Source organism: Geospiza fortis, unplaced genomic scaffold (assembly GCF_000277835.1).
Source record: "Geospiza fortis unplaced genomic scaffold, GeoFor_1.0 scaffold95, whole genome shotgun sequence".
Classification (NCBI taxonomy): domain Eukaryota; kingdom Metazoa; phylum Chordata; class Aves; order Passeriformes; family Thraupidae; genus Geospiza; species Geospiza fortis.
The window spans coordinates 3,563,070-3,576,367 of NW_005054333.1; the positions used below are offsets into that span (position 1 = coordinate 3,563,070).

Here is a 13,298-nt window from a genome sequence, read left to right on the forward strand (position 1 = left end):
GCTCACCGATGGAAACACTCGGCTGCAAACGTAGCTCGGGATTTAATCTATAATGCAGCTCGTTATGGAGCTTATTTGTTATAAATTTAGTATAAATGGAGCTTTGTTAGCAAGAGTGCAGCCTTGCGAAAGACCATGTGACGTGCGGTTTTTTTTTCCAGAGGAAGTGAATGCAAAGTAGCCTGCTTAGGAGATAGAATTTTAGCAGAGGTTACTTATTTCAGCCTTTTTTCTTACGTTGCAAAAGTCTTCAATTCCATAGTGATGTTTCTTTAACCTTTTAATAGGATCATCTCGTGGCAATATGATATTGGCTTTCGATCCACACTGAATGAATGTTTTCATAGTGCAGCGGGAGCTCAGACCTTTAGCTGGAGAGGAGATGATTTAGTGTGCGAGTAATGAAAACTGAAGTGTGGGTTATCTATTGTCTTCTGGTGGAGTTTAAACAAAGCTGCAGAGTTCGGTTTAGAGAAGACTGAGGGGTTTGTTGCTACAGTGTTCTGTTCTGTAACTAAACCTGGAAGGGCTCTTATTTCCATGATGCTAATTCTTGAGGTCATGACCTATAGCCTGTGGATGCTGGTATGAGGGTCACAGTGCGAGGTCAAAAAAGCCTATGCAAAGCTTCACTTTTTACAGTGGTTGAAGAAGTGTCTGTTTCTGGACAAGGAGGTTCAAATGTGTAGGCTGCAGCGTGCCTCCTGAGAAAGTGAAAATATGTTAAGTCATATTAGGCAAATAATGTTGTAACAAGGCACAACAAGTTCATACATTTCTTATGCCTGTTTAAATCAAGTTATGTAGCCATAACAGTTCAATTGAAAGGGACAGTGCAACTTGAAACTTCCCAAAGATTCAAGATTGCCAAGATTCTGTAAACTCCAACTGTGTGATTGTTTAAAAATTGTATCACAGTAATTTGCTATTTTTTTTATATTACCGCTCAGCACCGCTACAGAAGATAAAATGTAGTTTTCCTCTTATCCTCCCTGTCCACCAGAACTGAGTGAGGGAAAGTAAAATGTTATTTTATTAAGAAAATTACTAACATAAAATTAGGTGGGGTGGTTGTTTCATTGCGGACCTATCTTACTTTGAGAGAGCACGTTTTTGAAGATTTAATAACTTCCTGAGGCTCTGACTCTGTAATAAGTGTAAGAGTTGCCTACAAAAAGCAGAGTTTGCATTTACTGCTTTGTGTAATTTGAAGGTCAAGAAAATTCTAGTCTATTTACTTTCTTCATTGATAATTTGATTCAGAATTTCTTTTCCAGTTCAACAAATTATTAACAAAAATGAGATTTCATTATCTCTAGCAAAATGGATGATTTGATTTGTATAGTCTGTAATTGTTACTGCATAACTTGCTGTGATTTCTGTGAAAATTATGTTCAGTCTTATTCTTTTTATTAGAGTACATTTGATTCTTAATCAGGATATATTGTCTTGTAAAAAATTCTCGTGATGTCTCTCTGGTTCAGATTGTAGAACTATGTAAAAATGCTGAGGCTTGTGAACACTCACACCTTAATTTTCAGTATTTTTCAATAAAATTAAAGTTATACCATTGTTTTCTGCAAACAAGGACGCATCCCTCCAAATTAATGTGCATTTGCTGCATGCAGGAGAATAAAAAAACTTACAAGAAATAGGAGCCTGCACTTACTTGCAAATTATTTAAGGGAATGTGAATCAGTGGTATGAGTTGTTGGTGTAATGTCCAGAGTTCAAGAAGTGTATGCTAAACTTTATTTGGTTGTGTCATTCTTACTTTAGGACTGTACAAATTAGGCATGACTTTTGTAGGTGTAGAACAAAGGACTCACATGGAGATAAGCAGTCAGATTCTTGGCCAGCTCCTAGTGCAACAAAGCAGTGGCAGCAGCTGAGGGAGGTCAACTTTTGTGCCCATTTTCATACCTCTCTGCACACCTAGACATTTGAAAAATGGAAAATTTGGAAAGTATTGAAAACTCAGAAGGCTGTGATGGTCAGTTCCACCCCCTCCAGAGAAAGAAGAAAGACATCAACGTATAAGGTGAAAAAAGGATAATATATTTTAGGAAAAAAAGGAGGTGTGGGAGCAGGAATTTGGAAACTACCCTGAAACAAGCTAGGAAGAATAAAAACTTCTGTGTGTATTTAAACTCCATATTTACTATTCTTGCTTTTGTGGTAGCAGTCACTCCATTTTTAAAATGTAAATAAAATAATCTCTGTTTTAGCTGAAAGAGAAGGTGAAGAATGGTACATGCTGTCATGGTATATTGTCATGATATAGTAGTTATACTACATCAGCTGTTTTCAAGAATCTTGTGAGTTGTGACCTGTCATCCTTTCAGAGGCATCCAGAAGTATTTTTGGAGGCTGAAAGAAGTGGATTAGCACTTTCAAAATTCATATACTTCCTGTAGGACGTAATGATATTTGACTCCACTCTCAAACAGCGTCTCCTTCAGCTTGTGAGTTGTTCCACAAGGATGTGTTGTGTACATACTTTCCACTCCACTCTCTTTCATCACTGAACATTTTTGAAGTCCCACTGACTTTGCACGTAGTGACTAGCAGGTTTGACTAACTATTTGTAAACTCTTGTTTTGTGGGTTTTGGCCAATACCATACAGAATCTTGCCTATCCATAAGGATAAAGCAAGGAGGTGTGAAAGAATAACAGTAAAAAAGTAATTGAAGAGCATGTGTGCAAGTAGAACCAGGCTCCTTAAAACTATGATCACCCATGTGCATCTCTCTCAGAAAGTGCATACATATTTCTTTGCAACCAGATTCATGAATTTGAGGACTTTCTTGAATCTTCCTAGAAAGAAGCCTTCTGATGTTGTCTGTCAGGTCAGTAAATATGCTGACAAAAGCATCTTTTTGTCTATATAGGCTGAAAAAAATTGAAGCTTTTTAGGAGAAGTGGGTACATGTGCAAGTGAAAGACACAAAATTAATTGTATGGGAAAAAATTTAATTTTTGTGTGTGATGTGTTGCCTGATTTAACACTGACTTTTACAGTTAAGTGTGTTGTTAATTTATGGATAAAGAAAGTCCATGTTGTTCTTATGACCAAAAATGTACAATTATATTTATATCCAATCCACTGGTCTTTCATCAGATTTTATTTTTTAAGTTATTAGACATTTATTGTATCCATTTTATTGTTAAATTGAAGAGCTCTGTATAAATGTCTTTCTCTTAGACACTGCTGCTTTTTTTCCTTTTAATTTGAAATATTTAACTGTTTATTTAAGCAGTTTAAGCAAAACTAAAAAGCTGTAGTCGCACTCAGCGACCTGTTCTAGATCTTAGAATTGGGAAAAAAACTTGAAAACAAAGGTAATCTGCATACAAAATTTGGTTCATTTTTTTGGTAAGACTAATATTCCACTAACATTATAAAAGTCTCAACTTTGTCAAAGATTCTGACTTAATAAAGTTTTTGGCATTTCTCTGTTTTGAGATTAATTGAATCAATACTGTGACTGCCAAAATGTTTAGTTAAAAGAACCTTGTTTTCAATTTGTGCTAAAAATAGTGCTAAAGTTGGCAGAAGCACCCTAAGCTCTAGAAGCTGTATTTGTGTTTGAAGTTCAATTGCCATCTGTTCTATGCATTTATTTTAGTAAAATACATATTTTTACTCACTTTTCACAAAATATTTTGGCTCAATGTTGAAAGTGAGACACCAGAAGTACTAGCCAAATCGAGTCATACTATGGGAATTTGCAGAACCAGTTCCCCAGAAAGCACTCGTTGCACCTCGTATGTGATCTGCAGCACTAAATTATGCAGAAAAGGATGACATGACATTTTCTAACTAGCATTTTCACTCTGATAAAAACTGATGATGGTCCACTTTTGTTTTTATTTCACTGTAACATAATAGAGGGCAAAACTGTGTCCCTAGAGCACTGGTGTTATTCACAGTGTAATTATGGGGAGCACCTGTAAGAAACCTTTAGATGACTCAGATGCTTCTGGCTCTTGGCAGAGCAGAGTGTGTCTGGAGCCTGAGACCTCTCCTTCCTGGAAATAGTCAAGCTGTTAGAGTAGCACTATATGCAAAGGATTTGATTTTGTATTTTTTCTTTTCTGTTTTTGTACAGGGGTCATATTTCCTTTTTATTTTTTTCCCCCTCTGTGCACTCTTTTTCAGGAAATGGCAGCAAGTAGAAGTCCCTTTGGACTTCAGAAATGGAGTCAGTATCTTGTGGTCACCAGAGCTGCATGTGCACGCAAGTTCTATATTTTAACGCACTTGAACTTTTTAGTCAAGAGCATAAATACATGGTTAGTATTTAACCATAAATGGGAAAGATATGGCTTAGTTGTTACCCACTTCTTTGAGGATCATCATGACTTATTTCTGGAGAGACCATTATTAAAAGTGTGCCAAATACCACTCTGTCCCAGAAGTCTGGGAGGTCTCACTGTAGGCACGTCACTGTGTTGTCCCTTTCAGCTACACACAGCTGTTATCTGTGAAGTGTCCGCACCAAGTGCAATTTCAAGTAACATGACATACCAGTGCAGCACAAAATGGTTTTGGCCTGATATGCATCATAAGAATGAGATCTTAAGAAAGAAGTTACAACTACAGATCATAAGAGAGAACTCATCAAGCAAAAGTTGCAGTTGCTTTTCTTGCTTGAAGCACATTTGCTTGCACGCTTAATGTTGTTTCTGTATTGTTTTAAGAATTAGCTGTTAAAGAGTTTCTACTTGACCTTTACAAAACAAGCCTTTAAAAATCATCATGTTAATAGGGGACCCTAGAAGGCCCTTCAGGAATGAGTGTGTTGGAGCATACTGCATGGCACGGCATGCATTGAAAAACTGATTGTCAGAAGAATCCAGTCTTGCAGGATGACTGGTGGATTGGGTCAGTAACATCTTAAAAATAAAGGATGCCCCTATCAAGGGGCTAAAGTATACCCCTGCCAGCTTGAAAGCAGCTTTGTCTACTTGTTCTTATGAAAAACTGAGTAGTGAGAACCTTGATTGGTCTGCTTGATGGCTTCATCCAGTCCTTTGTTTCATGGGTTCTTACTGCAGCAGAGATTGGACAGGATGAACTGATTTCCACCTGCTGTGACTTGGGACCTTCTGAAATGGCAAGAAGCAGGGTGGTTTGACCTACATGTCTTTTTATTTTCCTGAGTTGTTTTATTTCTCTTATACTTGAGCAGTTTTAATGCATCATTCTGTCTAGACATTTTAAGAAATAAATTGAAAGTGTTTAGTTATCTGAGGATGTGAGCTATCAAGTTTCTTTCAGAGGCATTGGCTGAAACATCTTGCTTGCTCTTTTTCAAAATAAGTGGTGGAAACAGTATCTTTAATGCTTAGGAATTCTTTGTTATAATCTCAATGTTGAAGAAGAAAATGAATTATTGGGGGAAAAAATCTGGATTTTTTAAAAGCTAAATTCTTACAATGTAATATGGTTCTACTCATTATATTGTACCAACTAAATTTGTTGGAAGTCTTCAGAACAACGGATAGGAACTGAAGTACAGCCCTTGTTACAATGAAGAGAGTTTGTTTTATGTTCCATTCCTAATGTAGTAAACTTACCCTTTGGTATGCATTATTTCCTGAATCAATAAATAAGCTGTAATGGAAAACGTAGCATTTAATAAGGAATGACATTGTATGGTTTTTTTTTTTTTAGACATCATAAAATATTGATTCTGCTATCAAACCTGTAGGAGATTAGTTTAACTTGCAGAAACTAGAGAATAGGGTCAGTTCACGTACATATTTTTGTTATTGTGACTGTTAAATATCTACCTTTAATTAACCTATTTTTTCCCCAACTTCCAGATAAATCATGATATTCTGAGGAAACAAGAAACTATATTAATGAGCATCAACTCCATGATTATACTTGTGGCTGCATAACAGGGACACAGTCATGTCATTTCTTTAGGCAATAACTTTTGCAAAGAAGTATTTTTAAACTGGTCATTAATTTTATGACCACAGAAATGAGATGCAAAATTTATGCTGTTGTCATTGGCATGGGTTCAAGGCACTACTGACATTATGTGTGATTGTAATAGAATGGCTGCCAACTAATGAGTCTATAGACATTTTGTTTGAGCATGCTTTGCTTTTAGATGTTTGATTAGGCAGCAATGCTTTCAATTATGCCTGCAAATTGTATTGAATACATTTACCTGATGCCCATTGTTGCTTTGTAGTTCGGTTTTCTATTACATAAGTGCAAGTTGAATGCTTTTCTTTAATTTATTGATGCTTTTTGGGTGTATTTTTAGATACTTGGCACCTGAAGAGAATAGTGGTTTGTGCTGCTCAACACTGACTCCTCTGACTGTTTCAGGAGTAACACATGGAGCTTCAAATGCAATTCTGACTGCTCTTACTCCATAGGTGCAGTATAAACTTCAATGCAGCATTTTGATGGAGGAGCATGTAAAGTGGAGAAAGGGCAGAGATTGCTCAGAGTGGGAACGTAGGAGACTACATAGGATCAACAGGAAGCCTCTTTGTGAGCTGTCAGGAGCAATATCTTTGTGTATTAACAGAATACAGTCCTAAGATATCTTTTAACCCTGGCAGAGCTAGGAGGCAAGAACCCCAAGGTTGATACCAGAGAGCAATCCTTCTTTTATACCAGTACATAAACACATTGTGAAATGTTGCCTGTTAAAACTCCAGAGCACAATGAGTCAGCTTTCTTATTGAAATGCCTGCAGTTTTTCTGTACAAATTGGATTATTGAAGAATTGTATTTTTCAGTGTATAATAGAAATTGATGAAAACTATTATTTATTTGCTACTCTTTTTCTTTACTCTAAAATAAAAAATGGAGGATTTTTTTGTTTAATCTAGTCTTGCATGTGTGTGGGTTGCTTGTACCTCTTTCCAGAGTCTGCCACCTATTCTCCTTATTTTTCATGTAAAGTGTGGATACCTGAATGTAGTATTGTATGACATAGGATTTATATTTTGGTTCTGAGTGTCTTTCTCAGTGAGGGCTTTTTTCATGGAAGTCTTCAATCCTTCTTTAGGATTTAAAATCTAGAGAATGCTTTTACAAATGTAAAGCACTGAGTGTGTAATTTCTTTCTTCATAATACTCTCAACACTTTTATTTTTTTGCTGTTTTGTTTTAAGAGCTTTTTGAATTTGTATATTCTAGACATAAACCCGAAACTTGTTTTATTATGAATCAAATTCAGTGTTGCTATGGTTTTTGTTGTTTCAAATACAGTATATAACTGTGTCATGATTTTCGTGCCACACGGCAACTATAGCCCATATAGTCCCTCACTCATTTGCTCCTGCTGGGATAGAGGAGATAATCAGAAGGGTAAAAGTGAGAAAATTCGTGGGTTGATATGAAGTTGGTATAATAGGTAAAGCAAAAGCTGTACACAGAAGAAAGACATAACAAGGAATTCATTCATCACTTGCCCTGGGTAGGCAGGTGTTCAGCCATTTCCAGGAGAGCAGGACTTCATCACAAGTAACAGTGATTTAGACAAACATCATCACTCTTAGTGTCTCCCACTTCCTTCTTTTTCCACCAGCTTTATATGCTGAGCATGGCATCTTATGGTGTGGAGTATTCTCTTGGTCAGTTGGGGTCAGCTGTCCTGGCTGTGTCCCCTCACAACTTCTTGTGCACCCCAGCCCACTCACTGTTGCGGTGGTGTGAGAGGAAGAAAAGGTGTTGACTCTGTAAGCATTGCTCAGCAGTAACTAAAACATGCCTGTTTTATCAACACTGGTTTTAGCACAAATCCAAAACACAGCCTGATACGAGCTACTGTGAAAAAACTTTATCAAAGTCAAACCAGCACAATGATAGGTACATGTATGGTATGCCCTAAATATGTATGTATGTATTAAAAATTCCCTTGTTTCTAGGTCATCTGGCTTTTATATGAAAGTAAAGCACAAATGTTTACTGAATTTGAAATCCTAAGTGTAATTGGAAAATGGTAGTATGGTGACTTAGTGGAAGAGCAAGGTAACAATGCAACTTTGCAAACTTACGTAAGGAATTATGTGTTGCTGAGTGGGACAAAGTCCACTGGAGATGTTTTTTTCTACATATATACTCACCTACTTGTCATCCACAAGTCTTATTCATTCAAATATGCTAAGGTTTGCCATTCAGCTCATGAATTATGTGTGCTGGAGTGTGGTGTTTCTGGAATTGTTTTCTTCTAGAAATAATATTTTAAATTTAGGCTGGCGCTTTCATGAAGGTTCAATGATGACATGTTTATGCATAGCTAATAAGAAGACATTTTTGATTGACAACCAGGGCTTGCACATACACATATATTCTATGCATACTAGTAAAAGTTTAGGACAGGAAAACAGTGGAACTTTTGGAATGGAATGGAATTTTGCCATTATATCGTGTTTGCTCTTTTTAGATGGAGTGTATAATCTAATACAAATATATATAGGCAAAGAGAGACAGTCACCTGCTCTCTGGAATCTAAGTGTAAAAGATGATCATGCTGGTTATAAATAAGGCATAATATTTTCTGTTCATGTTCTATCTGTTCTGTGTTTTTCTGTTTGGAGGAAGAGGTGAGTTCTAGAGAGAAATAATTTACTTTTGATTGGTTTGACAGGTGTGATGAAGTGCAAATATTTTGATCAGATTAACACGATGACTGGAGTGCTACTTGGAGAGGACTGTGTCAAAAATAGGTTGGAGTCAGGTTCAGATTCAGAGCAGTTGTTAAATGGCATGGGAGCTCGGGAGGAAGCTTTCCTAAGAAAAGCATACTAAATCAATGAAGGGAAAGCCTAGCTAGTGTTTAACAACCTTTGAATGTAGAAGAGCTCCAGCAAAAATAAAGTCAGATATTGTTGTTTTAACTGCATGGAAAGCTTGCTGCTTTTTACAAACAGTCATGGAGCTTTCTGTCATCGTCTCTGAATTTTCCGTGTATTTCCATTATTAAATTGGAAGGGGTAAAACTCAGCCATGGTTAGGCTGTCCTACTGATGAATGTAACTTCTGCACCTGTGAAGAAGAATATTTTCACTATGCATGGGTTTATTTTGGATTCTTATAAATTAGTTTTCTGATACAGTGCTCCAAAAGGGAACACATAAATAGAGAAGGATATTTGGATGTCTCTGGAAAGCCTTTTGTGTTTGTATATAGCAAAAGGCAATGCTTGAACAATTTAGTGTTACATGATTTTCAAGAATTTTGAGGGCTATTTAATCTATTGGAGCATCAACTGTAGGATTCTGGTCTGATGATTTTTGTCATATTTAGCTTTTTCTCCTTCACAAATACTTGATTTGGGTTTTTTTTAGGAGCAATGTAGTTTGTTATTTTCCCCCCTCTTCTTTGCCTAGATGTGTTAAACATATCTGAGAAAATATGCTGAGTTTCAGGAAGAAGTTATTTTTTGCCTAATTAGGTGAAAGCCTCAACTAATATTGATTTCACTGTATCCTTTCTAGACCTTCTTGCTTATGCATGACACTGATCAAAGTGCATCAGATTAACTGATAATGTAGATTTTGTATCTATTGTAGCAGGGCTCTCAGTTGGGCAAGAAATTAATTTACAGAATGCTGCATTAAGCCACAGGTTGATACCAGGTGCTGCCAGGAGGCTATTCCACTTCTAGTTTCATGGGAGGAATACACACAGAGTTTTGCAAGGCAGTGCCTAATTACAGTTAAGAAAAGTAAAAGCAGGCAGAGGTCACTGCTGCCAACAGTAGTTAGGCATTTCCTGGGAGGGAAATTGCTGCAGCTCCATCCCGCACTAGGACAGGCAGAACTTCAGAGCCTGGTGCTCTCCTTTATTCCTTCTGCCAATGTTTTCTCTTTCCTGCCTCTTTGCTGTGGTGTTTCTTTCCCCCCTCGTGAGAAGCTGCCAGCTGTGCAATGCTGGGAGCAGGTTCATTATATGACAGCGTTTAGGGAAACCGCTCCAGCAGCATTCACACATCAGGTCAGAAGGTAACCCTAGAATGGCATTGCTCACAGCTGGGCTGGAGCCTGCCAGTGTCCATGAGAAACAGGACTTTTTCAGTTCCAGATAGGAATTAATATCCTCCTTGCTATTGGAAATACTTTTTTTCTGTGTGTTTGTGTGATAAGCTTTTTCACTAGAAATGTGTATTGACTTTTACAGAGCTGGAAGATGAGGAAGAGTCAGAGAACTCTCTTTCTTCGCCTCCTGATAGCGTCTCAATAGCATCTGACCGATATGATAAAGAGGATGAAGCCCCTTCTGATGGTATGTGACGCTGTTTACCTTACAAATTACTAGATTTGCCAGTTTGCTATGAGCTGATATAATCAGATCCTCGTGATGCAAATGTTAACCCTGGAAAACAGATAAACAGATAAGCAGCACAGCTGAACACTTTTCTTACCTTTACAAGAACCTTTAAAGGAACTGAAGAGCTCTCTCTAGTGGTCCTAGAGCATAGTGAAGCTGTCTCAAATTTACACAGTGTTTCTCAACTTGCGTTTTTTTGATAACAAAGCATCTTCTGTAGATACATATGTTTTTAAAGATAGATCAGTGGCTAAACCAATGTGAATATTTGTAGTAACAAATTGTTTGTTAATTCAACATTATCAGATTCTTGCTTAATTTTATTTTGCTACTTAATGGCTTAATGTATTATTTATCTAATAAATAATGAAACAGTTTATGTGATTGATATTTTTCTGCAAACTCCATGCAGAATAGGTTCATAAAATATTAAATTAATTATTCCTACAGTGTTTCCTTCCATTAAGACAGTGTTTTGTACAATGTTTTTTAATATAAATTTTAAGTTTGGGTTTGCATTTAGGAAAAGTCCATGGTTCATAGCTGTTTTCCATGTTGTTTTATTTTGTATTCATTAAGTTCAATGCTAAATGTGACTGTTCTGAAGACATGAACAATTGAATATTTCAACAGTTAACAAGCTTGCTTTAGCATAGTGTCCATATTTTTGAGATTAGTTTATTGTATACATAATATAAACATCTTCTGTGGATAATATATGGCAGTAAATTAAATATATGTACAAATAAATTAATGATGTATATTAATTTGTGGCACTGGAAGTTAGATAGACTTACTAATGAATGATGTTTTCTGACATGATATGATGATCAAACTGTGGAGCTCCATCTCAAAATACAATTGCTGAATGAAAATATGCTTCCTGCAATGTAGCACTCCACATTTTATATTATCCAGATTATTCCCTTTGGAAACATAAATTGCTTTTATGAGGTATAAAATTATGTCTATTGCAGAACAGGGATAAGTCAAGTACATGCATAAGTGATAAACCTTCTAACCACTGATTCAGAATAATGCGGGTTTTTTTTATGTCCAGAACTCTGTAAAATGTATAACAATAATAATCACACTTTTTTTTTTTTTTTTAATATTGAGCTTATTGCATGTTGGCAGTGTGACCTTCTACTAAAAAAGTAAAACTAGGCCTTTTTGCTCTCTGGTTGAAATGTAATTATCAGTCAAATTGAGTATGGCTTTTAGAAAACACAAGCTAATTTTCAAAACTACAGATGAATGCAACTTTCTGTGTATTTATTTTTGCTTACAAACATAATCTTATCATTATTTCTAATTATAACTTAATAACATGGTACTGATTGCATAAAGGGTATGTGACAAAATTATATGACTATTTAATAGGAGGTATGATTATAGAATTGTTTCAAAACAGTTAATCAAGAGAAAAGTGATAACGTTCATAACCTAAATAACGAACAGCTGGAGAATGCTGATGCAAGAGTATGTGAAATACTGTATGAATTTGTACAGATGGATGATTAATTTTTAGCCTGTTTTGGAAGTTATGAGAGGAGGTATAATAGCTGCTCAACAATATCTTGACTAATTCATACCAGTTTAGGTAGAAATATAGAGGGTACGATTCTTTTATATTTGAGGCGATTTTACCTTGCTGGTCTTTCTGTATTTTATGATAAATCCTCTTTAATTACCTAGTGGGAGGGTAACACGAAGAAAATTTGAGAAAAGGTGATAAATTCTGATCTGTAAATACTTAATTTATTGGAGTATACAATGTTCCTCTTTTTCTCTTTGAATGTCTAATGTGTCATTCTAAGACCGTTTTGATTTTGATATATATAATCCATCATTCCAGTCTAGCCACCTAGCCTGTGTATGAAAATGTATGTTGGGAAAATCTTATAAGAGGTGGATTGATCCCCAGAGGTGCCATTTGTTTCAGTTCTAATAGGCATAAATGGGTTTCTTGAAGCTTAATACTGTATTTTAGTTTTTTAGTGGTCTGTTAATGTTCAATATTTAAATCCTACTCAAGGAACTGGGTCTGTAAGATGGTCTGTAGATGTTTGATTTTGTATAATTACCAGTTCAATTCAGCAGGGCTCTGTACAGATCTAAAACCTGATTTGTGTAGGATCAAGGCTCTCAGCATTAACAGAAGGCCCTATCTGTAGGTAACCGAATTGAGGTGGTTTTTATTTATGTTTGAGTCCATTTCTATTTTTATGTAAAACCTTCTGCATATATTTTCTGCTAAAAAGCCCCAAGGCATTTCTCTTTATATACTTGAGTTAGGCTGCAAGGTTTGTATGACTTGCCAAAGTGTCGCAATTTGACTTTGCGTCATTACTGTCAAAACATAATTTGTGAAGGCACATGCTTGGTAACAGATAAAGAATTAGTGTATTATGTGTATGTTACAGTCATTGTAAAATCCTGGAGTTTTTGTGTGACCTTTGTCTAATGGTGTATTAATTACAAGAGGGATAATCCATTTAACAATAAGTATGGGATAACTAAATTAGCACAGGTCACCTAAAGGCCTTTTGTCAAATCTGATTGTTATGTTGTCCTTTTGACTTTTACCTTATGGTAGGCACTAACAAAGTATCTAAACTTTGATGGATTATAAACTCTAAACATGATATGTATTTTTCATAATGCTAATGTAATTTTCTAGGTACTGAAAAGGTCAAACCCCCACGTCTCTGTGTGCATTCTAAGTCTGTCTTTCCTTTTAATATTTCTTTTTCTCTGTTCCTCTGGTTCAAAAGTTCACTCAGTTCCCAAATGGCCACCTAATTTTCCAGTTATTCCCTCAAGCCATATGTGTTTTGGTTTCTTTATGGTTTATTAGGTACTGTAGGAAAGTAGCATAAGTTATATCATCTAATGAAATTCAAGCACACTTCAGTGATGCTTTGACTTGATTGCTGGCAGCAATTAAATCACAATGAAAGAGAATGATGCATGGGCTTACATGTC

At 35.9% G+C, this 13,298-nt stretch overlaps 1 protein-coding gene across 1 annotated transcript in view; it reads left to right on the forward strand.

Moving 5' to 3' along the window:
* The window catches only part of SKAP2 (src kinase associated phosphoprotein 2), a 190,542-nt gene that overhangs the window by 84,399 nt on the left and 92,845 nt on the right, over window positions 1-13,298 (forward strand). Inside the window, exon 5 of the mRNA XM_031057631.1 lies at window positions 10,161-10,265. Coding sequence (XP_030913491.1) covers window positions 10,161-10,265 — 105 coding nt within the window. The remainder of the gene's footprint in view (window positions 1-10,160; window positions 10,266-13,298) is intronic.